Below are 17,932 nucleotides of genomic sequence, written 5' to 3' on the forward strand. Positions count from 1 at the left end.
AATATTATGGATTTTTAAAAATAATATTAAAAAATTTAAAAAATAATAGATGAGATGTCAATAAATAGTTTTCGTTTATATACTTTCTTTATAAAAGTAAAATATGCTAATGTTATTTTTAAAACTTCGTTTTTAAATATGTAACATATTAATTAATTTTTTGAGATTCAAATTACTTCTAAAATAGTATTAAAAAATATTTAAAAAATATTATTGAAATTTTTAAAATTTAAAGATGTTTTTATTAATATACTCTTAAAATAATTACTAAATTAAAAATTATTAAAAAATTAAAACTCCAAATTACCCTTAAACCTTTTCCAAAATTAAAAATATTGGTGCTTTCTATTTAATTTTGTATACTTAATTTTTCTAAAAACAAAAAGATCATCTAATTAAGCTTATTGCACATTTTGTTCCAATAAAAAATAAAATAAAATACAAAACTAAATTATATTTAAGTTCTTATTTTCTCATTGTACTAACATTTTCTTCTTTATCAATTTTATAATATTTAAAATAGTTAATTTTAATATTTAAATAATTCGAATACATCCAATGATTGTGACTAATTGCTGAAAATAATGTATGTTATGCATCATTTACTAGTTTTTGTAAACTTTCATTTGTAATTATAATTAAATTAGTATTTTTTAGGTATATAATATTGTAAATTAGTACGTTTTAAAAGTCATTAATTGTTAGGATAATTTGATTGGTCCATTATGCAAATTTGAGCTTTTTGGTTTGCTCTTCGGACACCCAATTGGCTCGACTTTCCCAAATAGCCACCACTAGCCTTTTTTTCTTTTAGACAAATGGCAGCTTATGTAGTGGTTAGGCTTTCTACCGAGATGCTTTCCAAAAAAAAAAATCAAAAATAAAAAAAATGGATGAAGTCGAAAAACAAGAAAAAAAACACAAGAAGGGAGGAGGAGTGCGATCTCATGCCTTGATACAGTTTCACGCCACCGAGTGGACCCTAGGAGAGTTTGACCATAAGATCAAAATAAGAAAAGAGAGACTAACTCGTGAGGGGATGCATGACGAGGAGAATATGCCAAAATCTTTATGCTGTGATGGAGGTCACCTCACGATGAAATGTATGACTTTATTTCCACAATATCAACTATAACTTAAAATCAAAAGTATTAAATATAAAGGGTCGATTAGAGTAAACACGAGGCGGTGTGTTAACAAGAATGTTAGGCCTGAAAGGGGCGGATTGTAAAATTCCAAGTAAAACATTATTTACAAACGTGTGAAAATCTATCCATAAATTGTCTAACAGGTGTTTTTTTTCGAGGCTAGAGAAAATTTTTGTTTTTCTAAAAAAAAAAAAAAAAAAAAAAGCAGCCGTAGATTCTCCCCCGTCCAATAATACAGCCTCGCGCCCACAGAGCTTCCACAGAATTCTCGATCAGTCTCCTCCTCAAAGCCTCAAACCCCATTTTCTTCTTCACCTCCATCCCTTCTGCAACTCCCATTCATCTTCTCCGTTCTTACTCTCATGTCTCGCAGAGCCCTAGATTCCCGCGAATCGATTCACTCCTGTACTCTCAAGCTCCATGGTTGGAGGCCCTTCCAGCTGCCCAAAGCCCTAGATTCCGATGCCCATACTTCCGCTCCCACAAGCGCTAAACCCTACTACTCATCCAGTGGCCTGCACACCAAGCGCCCTTGTCTCTCCGATCGAACTACCTCTTTCAATGTCGACGCCATTGACATGTCCGGCCTGAGTTTGATTGACGACGACAAGCCTTCTATTACGGCAGGAGGCAGTTACTCGCGTCCGAGCTTCCAATTGATCGCTAGGAAGCGGCGGCGGCGGCGTGGATCGAGGTCGGTTTCCGGGCGGAGTACTGATCGAAGCGGAACGAGACGATGCTGCTCTGTTGGGGCTTCGGCTGCTCATGGAACCTGCTCGGACTTCCCTATGGCGGTTGGCACGGATTCGAGTGGTGAGTTGTTTGTGAATGGGGATGCGAATTGGTCGTCGGATGTGAGTGAAGCGAAGAATTCGAGGAGGAGGGAGAGAGAGGAGAAGGATCAATTGGGTTCTGGGTTTGGTTCTTCTAATGGGGGTTTTGATGCTCAGGGGAACGAGTCTGGCTATGGTAGCGAGCCTGGTTATCGTGGAGATGGTGAATTCGGGTATGGTGATGAGATCGACGAGGAGGATGAGGATGCCAGATTGCTGCTATGGGGTGAACGACTAGGAGGTTCGTTTTCTTCCTCTTCCTCTTCTTCTCATCTCAAAAGATCACAATTTTTATCAGATTGATGGGTTAAGCTACAAGTTTAGTATTGTTTAAAACGTTTTGTTTTGTTGGTAAGTTAACGATCGAGGTAATTATAGACACCTTGATGGTTAAGATTCATATCACCTAGCTTCTAGATTGTGAAACTTGTCCATGTATTTTGTGGAGAGCATAATCTACATCTGAATTGAGTAGGTTTATGAACATTTGATTTGACGTTTAGCATTATATGGTCTGGAAACTATATTCATTCTTAGTCTCACAATCCACCCATGAGGCCACTTGTTACCTTCTTCAATCGATGTGGGACTCCCCAATTTACCCTCATTCGGGGCCAACGTCTTTACTGGCACACTACCTCATGTCCACCCCCTTTGGAGCTTAGCTTTGTCTCTTGCAAAACATTCGGTGTTTGGTTATTATACCATTTGTAACCGTTCAAGCCTATCGCTAGCAGATACTGTCCTCTTTGAGCTTTCCCTTTCGGACATACCCTCAAAGTTCTTAAAACGCATATGCTAGAGAGAGATTTCCACACCCTTATATAAATGTTTCGTTCTCCTCCCCAACCGATGATCTCACAAGAAAAGAGTTAATGGAGGTTCTTTCTCCATGGTAGTCGACTTCATGCTTCACCTTTGCATGTGAACGAAAGCTTCATCTCTGATGACATTAACATGTGTTCTTATATAGGTTTCTTTGGCGGATTTGTTGAAAAAGATAGCACAAAATAACAAAATCATTCTGTGTTCTTTGTACTAAAGATCAAATGCCCTCGAAAACAACTATTTCGGACCAACTCTGCAGTAGAATTAAGGTGTTAGAGATGAGATGATTTATGGACGTAGTTTTTTTGTTATATTCATGATTCATGACTCCTCATACCTGTCTTGGATATGAACATAATCTCATTTAGGCATTTACATCATTGTTAACTTTTCATCTATGCATTTGGGTTTTGACAGTTTTAGGTAATTTATGTCCTAAAGTAGATTTCATTGAAAATGAGCAACATAATTTATCATAGAAAATGCAGCTGTCCGCTTAATAAATGCCTCTTTGCTGTTGGTAGAACTTGCAAGTTCATTTACATGTCTTCTGCCTTAAATGACTGTCTCCTGTTTAATCTGCATTTCCTGCCTTCCTTTTGCTCGAAAACGGCTGATGGGAAGATTGAACACGTTCAATTCTGAATTTCTGATTTGCACATACAGTTCCTTCTTTTTTTTTTTTTTCTGATTCACAATCTAAGTTGAGAGATGATTGATGGGATTGCATCCTGTGCAGATTCTAGAGTAGAAATTGTAGGAGAGAACACATTTGCAGATCAGAAATCACACCATAGATGCCGTCGTAAGAAGCACGAATGTGGAATGGTCGATTCCCTAAGGTGAAGCAAACATCAAAAAGAGGCAATGATGAACACTGTGAATACTCCTGATGCTGTTGATGGTTCCTACCTGCTGGTATGCCTCTGAGACCTGAAATTTTGAACTGCAAAGTAAAGGTTCCCCAGTTTTGAAAGTGCTTAAATTGCAGTTTACAGCATCTGGATTCTTGATGTTTTTGTAGATAGATCTATGGCTGCCATGAACTCTATAACACTAGAAGTCAACTCTTTTGTATGTCTTGACAAAGCTGTGAAACAAAAAACAAGGCTCGAATTCTTCTTAAGTCAGCTTAGTACACACAACTCTTTTGTATGATCCAATTCGACCATAATTCTACTAGTTATGGAGAGTTATGGCATGTGCCTCCGACCAAAGGTTGATGAGAATGTGACTTCTTTAGGTCTAATGTGTTGGTTAGGCTCGATTCAAATATTGAAATGCTCATCATTTAACTAGGTGGCTTCTAGACCCGTGGTAGAGTTGTGACTCACTTAAGCTACATGTTTCACTTGATCAGCCATTTGGGTCCGAGTGATTTCTAGTTTCATCAAGTATAATTGCTCGAATTGATTTAGTTCGTGTTGTGTATTTAAATCCATTTCGATATTGTGACTAATATTTTCATTTAGTTTGATTACAACTTACCCGCACACTATTATTGTGTACTACTATAATTAATTAATTTGATTTTTTTAGTATAACAAATATGAGGGATGAGCATTTTAACCTTCAATTACATTACTCATGTTGACCTTTTTAATCAGCTATTTATAATCAAAATGTAATCTATTATTTATATAATAATAATAATAATAATTAGTATGAGAGAAAAATACACCGTTACTCATAATTTAGTAGACTTTTTTTTGTACACAAAATGAGTTAAAAGAATTTATTTTATAAATTAAGACTATATATTTAGAAATGAGTGTAAAAAATTTATGAATATATTAAAGATAAAATACATTTTATTTGACATTATTTTTAATTTATATTAAACATACCCATTAATTAAAAAAAATAAATTTATTAAAGAAGAAGAAATTGTCTGAAGTAATTGAATAAATAAACAAATGATTTTATTTATTAAAAAAAGAAAAAACAATTCTGCAATGGCATTTTTGAAATTTGGACATAAACAACTCTGCTTTGTATTTTCATATTCTTCACAAAACCCCTCTCTTATTCTTCTGGGATATAAAAGTCCATTCACGCTCATTTAGTTTATAAATAAAGAATACTCTATCATGAATTTATAAACAAAGAATTCTCTCTCTTTTGGTACGACGCTTTTGGAGAAGCTAAAAGCAAAATCATTAGAGCTTATATTGAAATGGTCAATTTAGCTTCTCCACTCATACAGCCACCGCCTGTCCTTCCTACCTTCTCTATTCTCGTCGCCGCCGTTCCCACCGCTGATCTTGAATTGCCGTCGCCACGCTCTGCTGCTTGCCGTTCGTCTCTCACCTGATCGGTTAGTGGACCAATTTTATTCCAAACCGGTTCGGTCTTCCTTCACTATTCGGTTCAGTGATCAACCGATTTCGCTCCTGTTTTATTTTTGTTCATTAGGGTTGCCGACATGTGTATTTGATTTTGGTGAGCGCGGAGGTTCTTCAACATCAAGCTTCAAAAATTTCTGCTTTCAGGAGTATCAATTCTTCTGGCAAGCAATGGCTCGTATTGGAAACGTAAGAACACCTTCACATGCTCATGCTACCGCTGTTTGCTTGCGTCCACCTTGTTTTTGTTGGAGGGTAGAAGATAGAGATATTAATAATAGACTGAACGACCTTCTGGTGTTTACTAATTTTTTCTTGTTGTAATTTATTGAAGCAGAAGAAGAAGGGGTTTGTGAAGCCGATCACGGCGAAGAAGCAGACTAATGTGGATCATGTTACAGGGGAGAAAATCCCGAAAAGTTTTGTATTTTCTAGAGGGAAGTTGCCTGGTCCTCTTAGGCAACTGCAAATGGATTTGAGAAAATTGATGCTTCCTTACACTGCTCTTAATCTTAAGGTACAAATTTATTGTTATTTATTCTTTATAGTGACTGAAACTTCCTTTAGATATTTAGATTTGATGCTCTGGGCTGATTGCTGAAATAAGTTTATATCTAGAACTTCTCACATACCATGGCAAAATCTTTTTTTTTTTTTTCGTCTTTGTATGTATTGCTTTTGCAGGAGAAGAAACGGAATAATCTTAAAGACTATTTGAACGTTGCTGGGCCTATGGGTGTTACACATTTTCTCATACTCTCCAAAACTGAAAGTGCACCATATTTGCGAGTTGCTAGGACCCCTCAGGGACCAACTCTTACGTTCAAGATACACGAGTATTCGCTTGCCGTGGACATTGCTCAATCACAATTGCGCCCCAGATGTCCGAAAGACCTTTTCAAGAATCCCCCTTTGGTAATAGTCTTTCTTCCCTTGTATGCACTTGTTACTCTAAAATGGCCAAGGAGTCCATGTTCTCACTTCTCTAAAGGTATAGCAGATTTGTGCGTATGGGATTCTAGGATGTAAGTGTGCTGATTGATGAGCTATTCGAAAGGAAAAGTTTAGACAATTATGATTAGCTTCTTTCGCTCGTCACCCTTCGCTTTGTTTCATGAACAATGTTAATATACTATGTTTTCAAAGCATAAAAGCTAAAAGAGCATTTTTGAAGAAACGTGATGCCATAGTTGATTCGTTATGCTCATGCAATTAGCTATTTGTTATTGGCAGATTGTGCTTTCTGGTTTTGGGACTGGAGATCAGCATCTAAAGCTCACTACTATAATGTTCCAGAACATCTTTCCAGCTATTGATATAAATACAGTGAGTTTTATTTTTATTCAATTAAACGTTCAGATGGACGAGATTCCTCTTTCCCTCTCGACATCAATTTAATTTTTATGTATCAGGTTAAGCTTGCATCATGCCAGAGAATTGTGTTGCTTAATTATAACAAGGACACAAAGCTCATTGATTTTCGACATTATTCCATCAGATTACAACCTGTCGGTGTAACCCGTAGGCTTAGAAAGTTTGTTCAGAATCATCAAGTTCCTGATCTCAGGAGTCTTCAAGATGTGAGCGACTTTGTCACAAAGTAAGCTATGTGTTTATGTTGTTTTTCATCTTTTGTTGGTGATTTAGATCCTATAATATTACTTATTACATTTTGTATCCTTCTTGAGGTTTATTGTTCATTGTTTTTATCGAGCTCACTTTGCTTTCTACATCTTTTAGTGTTTGGCATTGAATTTCCTAAATGTTCTATGGTTTTGTGATAAAAAGCAAGCTTTATTGAGAAAAGTACAAGTATATACTGGGGTAATATGAAAAAGGAGGACTATAAAAGATTTTCTTATGGTTCGTTTGATTTAAAAAAAGGGCCTTCAATGAATCTTTTGGTATATACCCTATGTGATATCCAACTATGGGAAGGGATGGAAAGGGTTATGTTAAACTCCTATTTCTATCTCATGTTTCTAATCTTTGACCTCATTTGTTTCTTACAAATTTTCTCGTCTGTTGTTTGATAGGGCTGGTTATGGGTCAGAAAGTGAAGCTGATGATGAAGCAGCGACAGTCACTTTGGCCAGTGATCTAGGTAGAGTCAACCAAGCTTCCACCAAGAGTGCTGTCAAGCTTCAAGAGATTGGACCTAGGCTGACTCTTCAGCTCATTAAAGTAGAGGAGGGGTTGTGTTCTGGTGGGATCATCTTCAGTGAATATGGTATGTAATCTTGAAAATTTCTTGCCCCACTTTTAGTGTTCGCAAATCGAGCTATATGATATTCGTTCTCCTCTTCTTGGCGTACAAACTTTTGGCTCTCCCTCCTAGCATCCTCCCCCATCTTCATTATCTTTTCCCTTCTGGCACCGCTCCGATTATTTTCCATCGCTTTGTTGGTTTTTGCGGACTTTAGTCTCAAACAACCTTCATGAAGGAAATGTATTTTCAATTAACCCTTTTGGAGATGTAGGTGGTGAGAAAAAGCAGGATAACAAGAGTGACCGCAAAAAAGATCAAGATAATACTGGCAGTGATGATGAAGATGAAAGTGAAGATGAGGATATGGGTGAAGATGAGAGCGAAGGGCAGGAAGTTGATGAAGAAGATTAGCTTGAGGCTTTGTTGAGGTCTGAATTTGTGACCCATTTTGGTTGGCGACTTGGGAACCAGCAGCAGCCCAATCAGCGGAGGGGGATAACTACACTCATGACATCAAATCAAGTGTGACACAGTAAGCTCCATAACTATTCTATTGCATCATCTGCTTCAGATTATGAGATTGGATGCTCTGATCTATTCTTTGACTTTGATTCGTTCTTTTAATCTTTAGATATCTCATGCCCATTTGAGAGCAAGCATGAGTTTACTCATTCGTTCTGTTTTATTTTTTGAACGTTTCTCGATTCCATTTGAGATTTTGGAGAGGTTCCGTGTATCTTAGTTTAGTCTTCTTCATATATATGCTCTTATTTTCTTGCTCGCGGGTTCTTTGAACTTAGGTATCGAGTTCAAGCTAAAACAACAGGGATAAAATTGAAAGTTTTGAACGAGAAGGATCAAATTTAAAAATTTTTGAGGTACGAGAATTTGAATCTATAAAACTAAATTTATATTTTTAAGATTATTTTCGAAGTAATTGAATTGTATTTATATAAAATAATAGGCACATGGTCATAGGTTAGTGCAGGCTTCAAAGTTCAATCATGAAAGGTCATGGATTTTTCCTACGTTACCAAATAACCTTTTTTTAGTACAAATAAAACAATATATTTTTTTAATATATATTTATATATTATAATCGCCTCAAAAGAGGAGTGGGAGAAACGTGAGCAATAAACAACTGCCACGTGGATGGTTTGGTCAACTTTGCTTCATAACTAATTCTCGGTAGAAAAAGCCTTGCCTTTCCACCGTGGGTCCCACCCCTAATAAAATAATTTTTTTAATACATAAAATATATCACATTAGTTTTTTTTTTTTCCTACGAAGAAAATTTATTTAATTTAATTAAGATTAAAAAATAAATCCAGAATAATTCCATGTTAATCCGTATAAATAAGTAATTAAATTATATTTTTTAAGTCAATGAAGAGAATTAAATTATTAGAATGTATCTTTAATCCCATCAATTAAGAGGCATTCAATTACATAAAGACCATAATTATTCTCGAAAAAATTAATCCAACTTAATAAATTAAATAAATGTTTACAATTAAAACACATAATAATTCATTTAGACATAAATAAGTAAGTATTATAACTTGAAATGTATTTAGATACGATGAATTTTTAGTGAAGAAAACTTTGGTTGGAACGCTAATTACTTTAATCTGAATTTTGTTGCAGGCACGTGCTGCTGCACGTGATCTCCGATTCTCCTTATTTACACCACTTTAATTACATTAAATAATTTACTCAAACAGCCTAAATTTAAAGACATAAAATAAATAAATAAATAAATAGAGGGTTTAAGTTTGGTAATGAAATTATAATTTTCATAGAAAGCTTCCAAAGCACTCATTTTCCACCTAATTGCCCTTCCCAATGTAACCCTTTTCTTCTTTTCCACCCCATTCTTCCAAACACATGGACCGATAAATTCGGAGGATCGTGTTCTATGTATAAAACTTTTCTCGTTTTTTTTTTTTTTATATAATTCCTATTAAAAATGTACCCGTTCAAGTTCACTGCAAGTAAATATTACCTGTTTTGCTCCGTTACGTATAACTGTTAGCCTCATGATTTAAAAACGTGTATGTTAGGGAGAGGTGCTTCGTTTCCCTCTCCAACTAATAAGAGATCCCACACTGACTTGGGCTGTTCCAAATGGTATCAGAGTCAGACATCGGACAGTTTGTCAACAAAGACAATGAGACTCAAATGAAGGTGGATTGCGAGATCTCACGTCGTTGAGTGAAAACTCGAAAGGAAAAATTCAAAAAATACAATATCTACTAGCAATAGGCTTAGTCTATTACATAAAAATTACACGAGCAAAATTCACGTATAATGGCAAATAAAAAAGGGATTCTTCTTCACTTTTGAATATAAATGTAACGTGAAAACTTTCTTCCAAATGAAAAAGAAGCACTCATTATAATAAAGAAAAAGAAATTTGAAATAGGTCAATGATAGGAGTTGGAGTTAACTTGTAAGAACAAATATAATTATAATGCCTAAAATTTTTAAATAAAAATAATAATAATCATAATAATAATTGGAAACTCCTCAAGTTTGCGTAGGTGTAAAGTTAAATATTGTACACGTGGAGCAAATTGAGGCTATGATTGGTTGGAGCCTTACATTTTCCACGTAACCATTTGAATTTGAGCTTAAAATTCATAATATGGACATAATTACATCACTTTTTAGTTTTTTTCTAAATAAATATTCCTAAAAAATACTAAAAATGAATATATTTAAAACCAAGAATTATTATTATTATTATTATTATTATTTACAATATTTACAATATTATATAGGAGAAGGTTTAGTAGATTAATCTAAAAGTCAACTTTCATTGATGGCATTATTGTAAATTTACAAGGGATTATTATTATAAATTATTTTAAATAAATGACTAATAACAAGTTTGTTACATATGGTGACACTTACATCTCTTGACTCTGCACTTGGGAATAATTTATTTGACAATTGACCATTTTGCCCTTTTCAATTAAATATTATTATTTTTTATGCTATAATTTTATTTAGATGTTAGCTCAAGAATATTTAGAAGTAATAAATCAAAACATATCACAATTATGAATACTAAAATAACCATTAATTTTACTTGAAAAAAAAAACAATAAATAACCATTGATTTCTTTGAACTTAAAAAAGAAAATATTATTATCTCAAATTTATCATAAATTTTAAATAACTGTTACAACAAATTATTTATTATAAGTAAATAATAAAATATTTCTCAACTAATAACCAATAATTTTTTAATCTGTTAAATGAATAAACTCAATCATGAAAATACCAAAGCTTTATAAAAATATTATTAAAAATATTACCAATAAAAAATATATATAAATTCAACTAAAAAGATATCCAATACAATCCAACCAAAATTAATTATTTCAGTAACAAAATACATATGTCAAAATTAATTCCTTTAAAATTGAATTAAGAAAAATTCAAAATTTTAATTTAATTACATTAAAAATAAAGTTTATAATTATTTTGTCTCTTGTGTTATAAATTTTTTAATTTTATGTCTAATAATAGATATAATAGTGAGTCAAATTTTAAATATGTGTGATAAACCTTTCACATTTAAAATTTTTAAAAATTTATTAAATACCGAACCCTAATAGATTATTTTATATATATATAAAAAGATCTCATAAATTAGATTGTAATTTGAAAATTAAAAAATTTGTTAAATATAAAATTTAAAGTTACTTTTTAATTAGCTATAAAATTTTTATAAATTTATGGAATACCAAAGTTAATGGAACCTTTTAAAAATTAAACTAAAAACAAAAATGTAACTTTTAAATATTATATATAAAGAAATTAAAATAAAGCTGAAATTATAAAAGATTAAATTGGAATAAAATTCAAAGAAGGCGTTTTACAAAGGGAACAGAGCAGAAACGTTACTGAAATTAATGGCATTTCCGTAATATATACCAAATCCAGCCCTTTTCCTCTAACGTCTGTCCCTTTAAGACCCCCAAGATCAGCCACTTCCTCATAAGGAAAAACATAACCCCTCTTCTCACCTCCGTCGCCTGGGACCTCCATTCCCGGCAATCCCACCTCCGCCGTTGCCGCCGCCGTGATAAGAGAAAACCCCTATACCCCGTTCCATTTCGACTCCCTCCGATTGAATTTGAAATAAAAAAATGGGATCGGAGCTGATATTCAGAGGGCACGACGAGACCCAACCGCCGGCGGACGCATATTCCCCAAAACCCCCAAAGCCATGGCTGTCCATGACTCGCCCGATCCACTACATGCTTCGCGAACAACGCCTCCTCTTCGTCCTCGTCGGCATTGGTATAGCTACTCTTGCCTTCACCCTCTTCCCCTCTTCCAATTCCCCTTCCCGGGTCGGTTACGGATACGGATACGACCCGATCCCAACCGACCTTGCCCGGTGGTCCAATACGCCATCGTACGAGCACCGAGCTGGATTCCAAATCCACCGGGTCATGAACTCCGGAGGCAAGATCCCACTGGGGCTGAAGCGAAAGGGGCTCCGGATCGTAGTGACCGGCGGGGCCGGGTTCGTGGGGTCGCACCTCGTGGACCGTCTGATTGAGAGAGGCGACAGTGTGATAGTGGTGGACAATTTCTTCACCGGACGGAAGGAGAACGTGATGCACCATTTTGGGAATCCGAGATTTGAGCTGATTCGACACGACGTGGTTGAGCCGCTGCTTCTTGAAGTGGACCAGATCTACCATCTGGCATGCCCTGCTTCCCCTGTTCATTACAAATTCAACCCCGTCAAGACAATCATATCCTCTGAATTTAAATTTTAGAATTGGGTTTTGTTGTTTGTTTGGAAATATGGGTTTTGGTTCCTTGACTTTGTTTGTAGAGGATTTCACAAGACCAATGTGGTGGGGACTTTGAACATGTTGGGCTTAGCGAAGAGGGTCGGAGCAAGGTTTCTGCTAACCAGTACCAGTGAAGTCTATGGAGATCCTCTTCAACACCCACAAGTTGAAACCTACTGGGGCAACGTCAATCCCATCGGTCAGTTTCTTCCTCTTCTTCTTCTTCTTACTGTTTTCATAATTGGTCTTTTTCACAAAAAGGATATTCCCGCGCAGGTTAGCATTAAACTATATGATATATCTAACGTGCACATATCTCAACCTGCGCCCTTCTTTCCGGCGGCTGGTCTGCTCTAAACATTCAACTCCGGCTAGGTTCAGAAGTCGTTAATTTTTCTATGCTTAAATTACCAAAATATCCCTTAAATCAAATTACAATAATACCATAATTAAAAGAATACTCAATAACTCATTTTAAAAATGCTCAAAAACTTTCAAAATTCGTATTAGTTTTTTTATTCCTTAAAAAATACATTAAAAATGTTATTATTATTAATATATTAAGTTATTTTAAAGTTATATTGAATTGGGAACAAATCAATTTGAAAATAAATTTATCATTTTTTTTTTTAATTAGACCCTGAAATTTTAAAAATGTCGAGTAGTTTCAAATATTTTTTAAGTTAATAAATATATAAACATAAAATTTAAGGTATTAAAATTAGATATAAATTTGTGTCTATGGGTAGGAAGGTAATTTACTAATTTCATTAGGGTTTAAATTGGTTGCAGTTTTTTTGTTTTATAAGGGTAGAGATCTCCGTGATTTGCGGGCCCCCACCAACCACACGAGTCCTTTGTTATCCCACCTGAGTCAAATCCATGAAGGGCATTAGCGTCTTTTCCCCTTACGTTTTTATTTTTATTTTTTTAATATATAAATCTTATTGGAACCGCCATGTTTGAATCTAGATCTGAAGAGAAGGGCATTTTGGTAAATTTGTTATTGTCGGAATTCATGACAGGTGTGCGAAGCTGTTACGACGAGGGAAAACGGACGGCCGAGACGTTGACTATGGACTATCACAGAGGAGCTGAAGTTGAGGTAACAATCATTTATTATACTATTAATTAATTAATTATTAGGTTTTTTATTTATTAAAAAAAATGAAAATTTTCAATTGATTATTAATTATCTTTCACTTTTACAGGTTAGAATTGCCAGAATTTTCAACACTTATGGTCCAAGAATGTGCATTGATGATGGGCGTGTTGTTAGTAATTTTGTTGCCCAGGTAACCTCTCTCAATTTTCGTCTCTGACTTTTGATGTTATCGATAGAGACTAAACAAAAGTATCGTTCGAAGTTCTCAACGTGATTTAAGTTTAAGGACACGAACGCGTGTTTCAGGATATTGTTATAATTGTTTTTGGGCAATGCAGGCTTTGAGGAAGGAGCCTCTTACTGTGTATGGTGATGGGAAGCAGACCAGGAGTTTCCAATATGTTTCTGATCTTGTAAGCACTTTTCTCTTCATTACTTCGCTTAGGTGATCGTTTAAGTCGAGATACATATTGTGTTAATATTAAAACTTTTGGGTTCAACGATGATTTGAAACTGATATAAGACGATGCGGCGGTTTGATAGGTTGAGGGATTGATGAGGCTAATGGAAGGAGAGCACATTGGACCCTTCAATCTTGGGAACCCTGGTGAATTCACCATGCTTGAACTTGCCAAGGTACCCTTTTCTTGCAAATACTCAAAAACTCTCTCTTTTAGACTTTGCAACTAAGAGAAACAAAAGTCAAACGGTGGAAAATATGAACCTCTCTTAATCAAATCAATTCCTTTGGACTAAGTAATGTAGCAATAACGTTACGGTGCCAATGACGTTGTATGTATATGCTGTGTGAGCAGGTTGTGCAAGAAACGATTGACCCAGATGCAAAGATAGAGTACAGGGCGAACACGGAGGACGACCCTCACAAGAGGAAGCCAGACATCACTAAGGCCAAGGATCTTCTTGGGTGGGAGCCGAAAGTTTCTCTCCGTAAGGGTCTCCCGCTCATGGTCTCTGACTTTCGACAACGTATCTTCGGTGATCATAAGGACAACAGCGGGACCAAAACGACAGCTTAGTCGTCGTCGTCATCCCGAGTAGGAGAATGAATTCAATTCACTGGCGAAAACGGAGTTGTTCTTGTGCTGCTGTTAAGTATAATGGTTAAAGTTGATGGTATAAGGTGGAGTGCAGAAGCAAAGGGAGTGAAAGTGAAGCTGCTTCTGTGTATGGAAATTTAACAGGTTAGGAATGTTCAGAACAATTTGTTTTTGATTTTGTTGAGTAAAATGTTGTGTTGTAAGTTTGATCCATATCCCATATCCCATTCACATCAATTACAGAATTCTTAACAACAAAAATGAAAAGGATGAAAATGATTGAGGCAAAGTTTCTCTTTCCCTGTTCCTTTTGAATTTTGAGATGCACCAAAAATCATGCCAAACTCTGAAAATGATGGATTATTTCTTCTCAATTCTGATATCTTTCTACAATTTTGTGGACGTCGAACAAATTTGGTAGACTTATTCAACAAACCCATCATAACGTGGATAAAGTAGACTACTTCCATACATGGTAGCAATTAAGAATCCATTACAAAGGCTACTAAGTTGTAATTTCAAGGGCTTTTCAGTCGAACCCAAAAGATTTTACAGCCAAGATGTGAAAAGAATCAGAGAGCATTCTTAATAAACAATGGCGCCCCCTACATCGCGGATTGCAACCGCCCCTTCAAACCACAGAGATAACTACCACTTTTTCGACCCTCTTTTCGATTGCTAAATGTGGTCTTCTGGCCATTGAATCTCTCATCGACGCCATTACCATTTGAGCGAGTCGACTGAAGTTGAAACCCTGCCATATCCCCTTCGGTATGCTTGTCCAGCCAATTTATGATGTCTGAGAATACGATTTGGATGTTCTCATCTGGTTCTCCTGATGTCAACCCATGCCACATTCCTGGGTACAATATTATGGTCTTGTCTCTACTGCCTGCTTTCTCGTATAATGCTCTGCTTACTTCTGGGTCTGTCACTATATCGGCTTCTCCATGTAAAACGAAGAATGGGAGTGTTACCTGTTTTTGAGACGACATTGTGCTGTAATCTTTAGAATTTGTAATGTAATGTACTGGATAAAAATCTTGAGCTAACCTCGTGTAAGCTATCTTCTAGGCTCATGCTCGCTCTTAGCATCTCAAGGGCTGTTTTGAGCCTGGGCTTGTCTTGGTATATTAACTTATTGCTTCTTATCTGCATAGATTATTACCAAGAAATCAATATAAAGGGCTGTAGTGGTTTATACTGGCAAATGCATGCTTAAAAGAGAAATCAAGTATGTAATGGTTAGGAAGGCAGCTGAATGGAATGATTTTTCCTATTCTACGATGTCTTTTAGTGCATTTCATATACCTCTTCTCGCTTTATGGGATCCTTGAAGGCTGAGTTTATGACATCCTTTGTTGGGACTATTTTCCATTTGGGTATAATTTCTTCTACTCTTGTCAACAGATTCACAACCAAAGGGTGCGGCTTTACCTTCTCGGATATCTAATGTTTAATTAAAGCAGTTGGATGAGAAGCAGTTTCAAATTACTACAGTTCAATAACAAAAAAACTAACGAGTAAATGGACTAAGAGCCTATTTGGAAGGATTTTATAAGTGACATTTTTTTTAAAACACTTAAAAAGTCATTCCAAATCGGCTTTAAAATTGGTCATTTATATATGCACCTTGCACATTGGGGCTACAAGAACAGCACCATTCCAAAATCTGGGATTTTTCTTGTGCAGAAGAAGGGCCACAGCCCCACCCATTGACTCTCCGTACAAGAACCTGCACTTGTCTCTGTATTCTTCCTCAACTGGTAGAACATTACTTACAAGCTTAGAATCTTGAGAGGGTCATTTGGGAGTTAAGGCGAAAAGCTATTTTTCATTTTCAAGAAACATAAATCTAATGAAATTCAGTAACAGTTTTTGAATGGGAAATGGGAAATGGGAAAACTGAGCAGCGAAGTTATGAATATGAGGAATTATTGTGATTCAGATGCGATATATATATGTTTTGGCATACCAGCAATGGAAGTGAAGAAGGCATAACAGTCAGCAACTATGTTATCAAACTTCTTGATGTAGCAACGAGCTCCACTGGATCGTCCATGTCCTTCATAGTCTATCCCAAACACTGCGTACCCCGAAGTGGCCAGCCGATGCCCACACCCTATATCACCCTTTCAAGTGTTAAGTGCGTAACAATTAAATTAGAGATGATTTTCCCTTGTTCATCCTACAATCAACTTCTTTTTTCAGCAGCTTAAAAATCCTTCCAAATAACAAGTCAGCTTATAAAATCCTTCCAAACAACAAGTCTTTTTAAAACCAAACCAAACAAGTCTTTGAAATTTTTGTAACTTTAAAAGTTGGGATAAGATTTAAACAATGTTAGTTTAATTTGCTGAGAGACGTAGATATGAAAATGAATTCCATTTTCGTTGACAAGAAAGATTTGAAGGGAAATGAACTTGATTCCGAGGAAACCCAATTATAAAAGTTAAGGTTGGGTGTTTTGGACAACTTTTTGGTTTAAGGTAATGACAATATTAGAGGCTGCATGTGAATCTGCTTTCTAAGTTGGGAAAAATAAATCTGGTTGGATGTTAGTTCAAAAAGGGGAAAGGGAAAAATAAATATTGTGTTGATGTTGGACACTTGTCGTAGTTTGTTAGCCTTCCCAAACTAACACCATTTATCATCCCCACCTACCCAAGTTCTCTCTACACTTGGCCTAAGTTTTAAATCCTTCAGGTATGAATTTTCACTTGTATCTCTAAAAATGTTTTATAAAAAGAAGAACCATAAACATATTGAAAATAAAAAAGCTTAAAGTTCAAAGGCTTATTAAACATAAAATTTAAATAGATACAAACCAGTTTTGAAATGAAACTATTAGTTTTATCTTCTTTTTTTTTTATCTTTTTAAAAAAAATTGATTCAATATGGAAAACATTACACTCACTTGAGTAATTATTCATTTCATTTCCTAATCATATAATAATTGTTTCCCTTTCTTACTAATAGAAAAACAAAAAATATATCTTTATTAACTTCTTTCCTGTTTACTTTTTTTCAGAACTGCTGTTAGTTTTATAAAATTTATTTCAAGTTTTTTAAAATAAATTGTTTATGTTTTTTTTTTTTTTCCTGAAACAATGAAAACAATTTTCAAACGAGCAGCTGGCAATTAAATGCCAATGTGAACACAATACTGGCCTTTCCAATTCACAGATGCTCGTCGTCACCTACCAGTACTATCCCAAAACAAGTAATGTACTTTTTTCCCTTCATATTTCCAAATCTCTACTTTATTTAAAATTAAATAAAAATAAAACTTTCAATTATAATTACTTTTTTTCCTTTTTATCAAAGAAATAAAACTAGTATAGTTTCCTATTTTCTTCAAAATATTGAACTGGAGATTGAAAGTTTTGGCATTGAACATTTTTTTAAAACAAAATATTTACATTTGATGTTGTTTAAATATGTGTGTGTATATATATATATATATACGTGTGTGCATTTTATAAGTTAACAAAGGTAAAATAGTTTTCTTTTTAATTAATGTCTTTGCCAAAAAAAAAAAAAAAAAAAAAAAAAAAAAAAAAAAAAAAAAAAAAAAAAAAAAAAA

General features: G+C 34.8%; 4 protein-coding genes across 5 annotated transcripts in view; 3 read left to right on the plus strand and 1 right to left on the minus strand.

Moving 5' to 3' along the window:
- The first annotated feature begins 1,342 nt into the window (after positions 1 to 1,342).
- On the plus strand, positions 1,343 to 4,266 carry LOC111482487. Its single transcript, XM_023128297.1, has 2 exons — positions 1,343 to 2,222; positions 3,549 to 4,266. Exons 1-2 carry the CDS (start codon positions 1,511 to 1,513, stop codon positions 3,653 to 3,655), a joined length of 819 nt encoding a protein of 272 aa, XP_022984065.1. The 5' UTR covers positions 1,343 to 1,510; the 3' UTR covers positions 3,656 to 4,266.
- Positions 4,267 to 4,989: 723 nt separating this feature from the next.
- On the plus strand, positions 4,990 to 8,032 carry LOC111482477 (peter Pan-like protein). 2 transcript variants are annotated; one of them, XM_023128285.1, is made up of 8 exons: positions 4,990 to 5,126; positions 5,225 to 5,343; positions 5,489 to 5,671; positions 5,839 to 6,069; positions 6,388 to 6,480; positions 6,567 to 6,754; positions 7,191 to 7,384; positions 7,635 to 8,032. In XM_023128285.1, exons 2-8 carry the CDS (start codon positions 5,326 to 5,328, stop codon positions 7,772 to 7,774), a joined length of 1,047 nt encoding a protein of 348 aa, XP_022984053.1. In that variant the 5' UTR covers positions 4,990 to 5,126; positions 5,225 to 5,325; the 3' UTR covers positions 7,775 to 8,032. The 2 variants fall into 2 exon arrangements, with proteins under 2 accessions (XP_022984053.1, XP_022984054.1); XM_023128286.1 differs by having other exon boundaries at positions 5,492 to 5,671.
- Positions 8,033 to 11,371: 3,339 nt separating this feature from the next.
- Positions 11,372 to 14,638, plus strand: LOC111482475 (UDP-glucuronic acid decarboxylase 2-like). The gene is made up of 7 exons (XM_023128281.1): positions 11,372 to 12,141; positions 12,235 to 12,382; positions 13,209 to 13,288; positions 13,395 to 13,478; positions 13,627 to 13,701; positions 13,832 to 13,924; positions 14,104 to 14,638. The coding sequence occupies exons 1-7, from the start codon at positions 11,524 to 11,526 to the stop codon at positions 14,323 to 14,325; spliced, it is 1,320 nt and encodes a 439-aa protein (XP_022984049.1). The 5' UTR covers positions 11,372 to 11,523; the 3' UTR covers positions 14,326 to 14,638.
- A 313-nt stretch (positions 14,639 to 14,951) lies between these two features.
- The window catches only part of LOC111482478 (caffeoylshikimate esterase-like), a 4,969-nt gene continuing 1,988 nt past the window's right edge, over positions 14,952 to 17,932 (minus strand). Inside the window, exons 4-8 of the mRNA XM_023128287.1 lie at positions 16,322 to 16,468; positions 15,979 to 16,109; positions 15,658 to 15,795; positions 15,400 to 15,498; positions 14,952 to 15,323 (exon numbers count right to left, since the gene is read on the minus strand). Of these exons, the coding sequence (XP_022984055.1) occupies positions 14,952 to 15,323; positions 15,400 to 15,498; positions 15,658 to 15,795; positions 15,979 to 16,109; positions 16,322 to 16,468 (887 nt within the window). The remainder of the gene's footprint in view (positions 15,324 to 15,399; positions 15,499 to 15,657; positions 15,796 to 15,978; positions 16,110 to 16,321; positions 16,469 to 17,932) is intronic.

This window comes from Cucurbita maxima, unplaced genomic scaffold (assembly GCF_002738345.1).
Source record: "Cucurbita maxima cultivar Rimu unplaced genomic scaffold, Cmax_1.0 Cma_Scf00007, whole genome shotgun sequence".
Classification (NCBI taxonomy): domain Eukaryota; kingdom Viridiplantae; phylum Streptophyta; class Magnoliopsida; order Cucurbitales; family Cucurbitaceae; genus Cucurbita; species Cucurbita maxima.

Coding starts and splice junctions, on each gene's coding strand:
- LOC111482487 (XM_023128297.1), top strand. CDS start 1,511: ATGTCTCGCAGAGCCCTAGATTCCCGCGAATCGATTCACTCCTGTACT. Junction 2,223..3,548: donor ATGGGGTGAACGACTAGGAG/GTTCGTTTTCTT, acceptor CATCCTGTGCAG/ATTCTAGAGTAGAAATTGTA.
- LOC111482477 (XM_023128285.1), top strand. Junction 6,481..6,566: donor CAGCTATTGATATAAATACA/GTGAGTTTTATT, acceptor TTTATGTATCAG/GTTAAGCTTGCATCATGCCA. Junction 6,755..7,190: donor GTGAGCGACTTTGTCACAAA/GTAAGCTATGTG, acceptor GTTGTTTGATAG/GGCTGGTTATGGGTCAGAAA.
- LOC111482475 (XM_023128281.1), top strand. CDS start 11,524: ATGGGATCGGAGCTGATATTCAGAGGGCACGACGAGACCCAACCGCCG. Junction 12,383..13,208: donor GGGCAACGTCAATCCCATCG/GTCAGTTTCTTC, acceptor AATTCATGACAG/GTGTGCGAAGCTGTTACGAC. Junction 13,702..13,831: donor TCCAATATGTTTCTGATCTT/GTAAGCACTTTT, acceptor GCGGTTTGATAG/GTTGAGGGATTGATGAGGCT.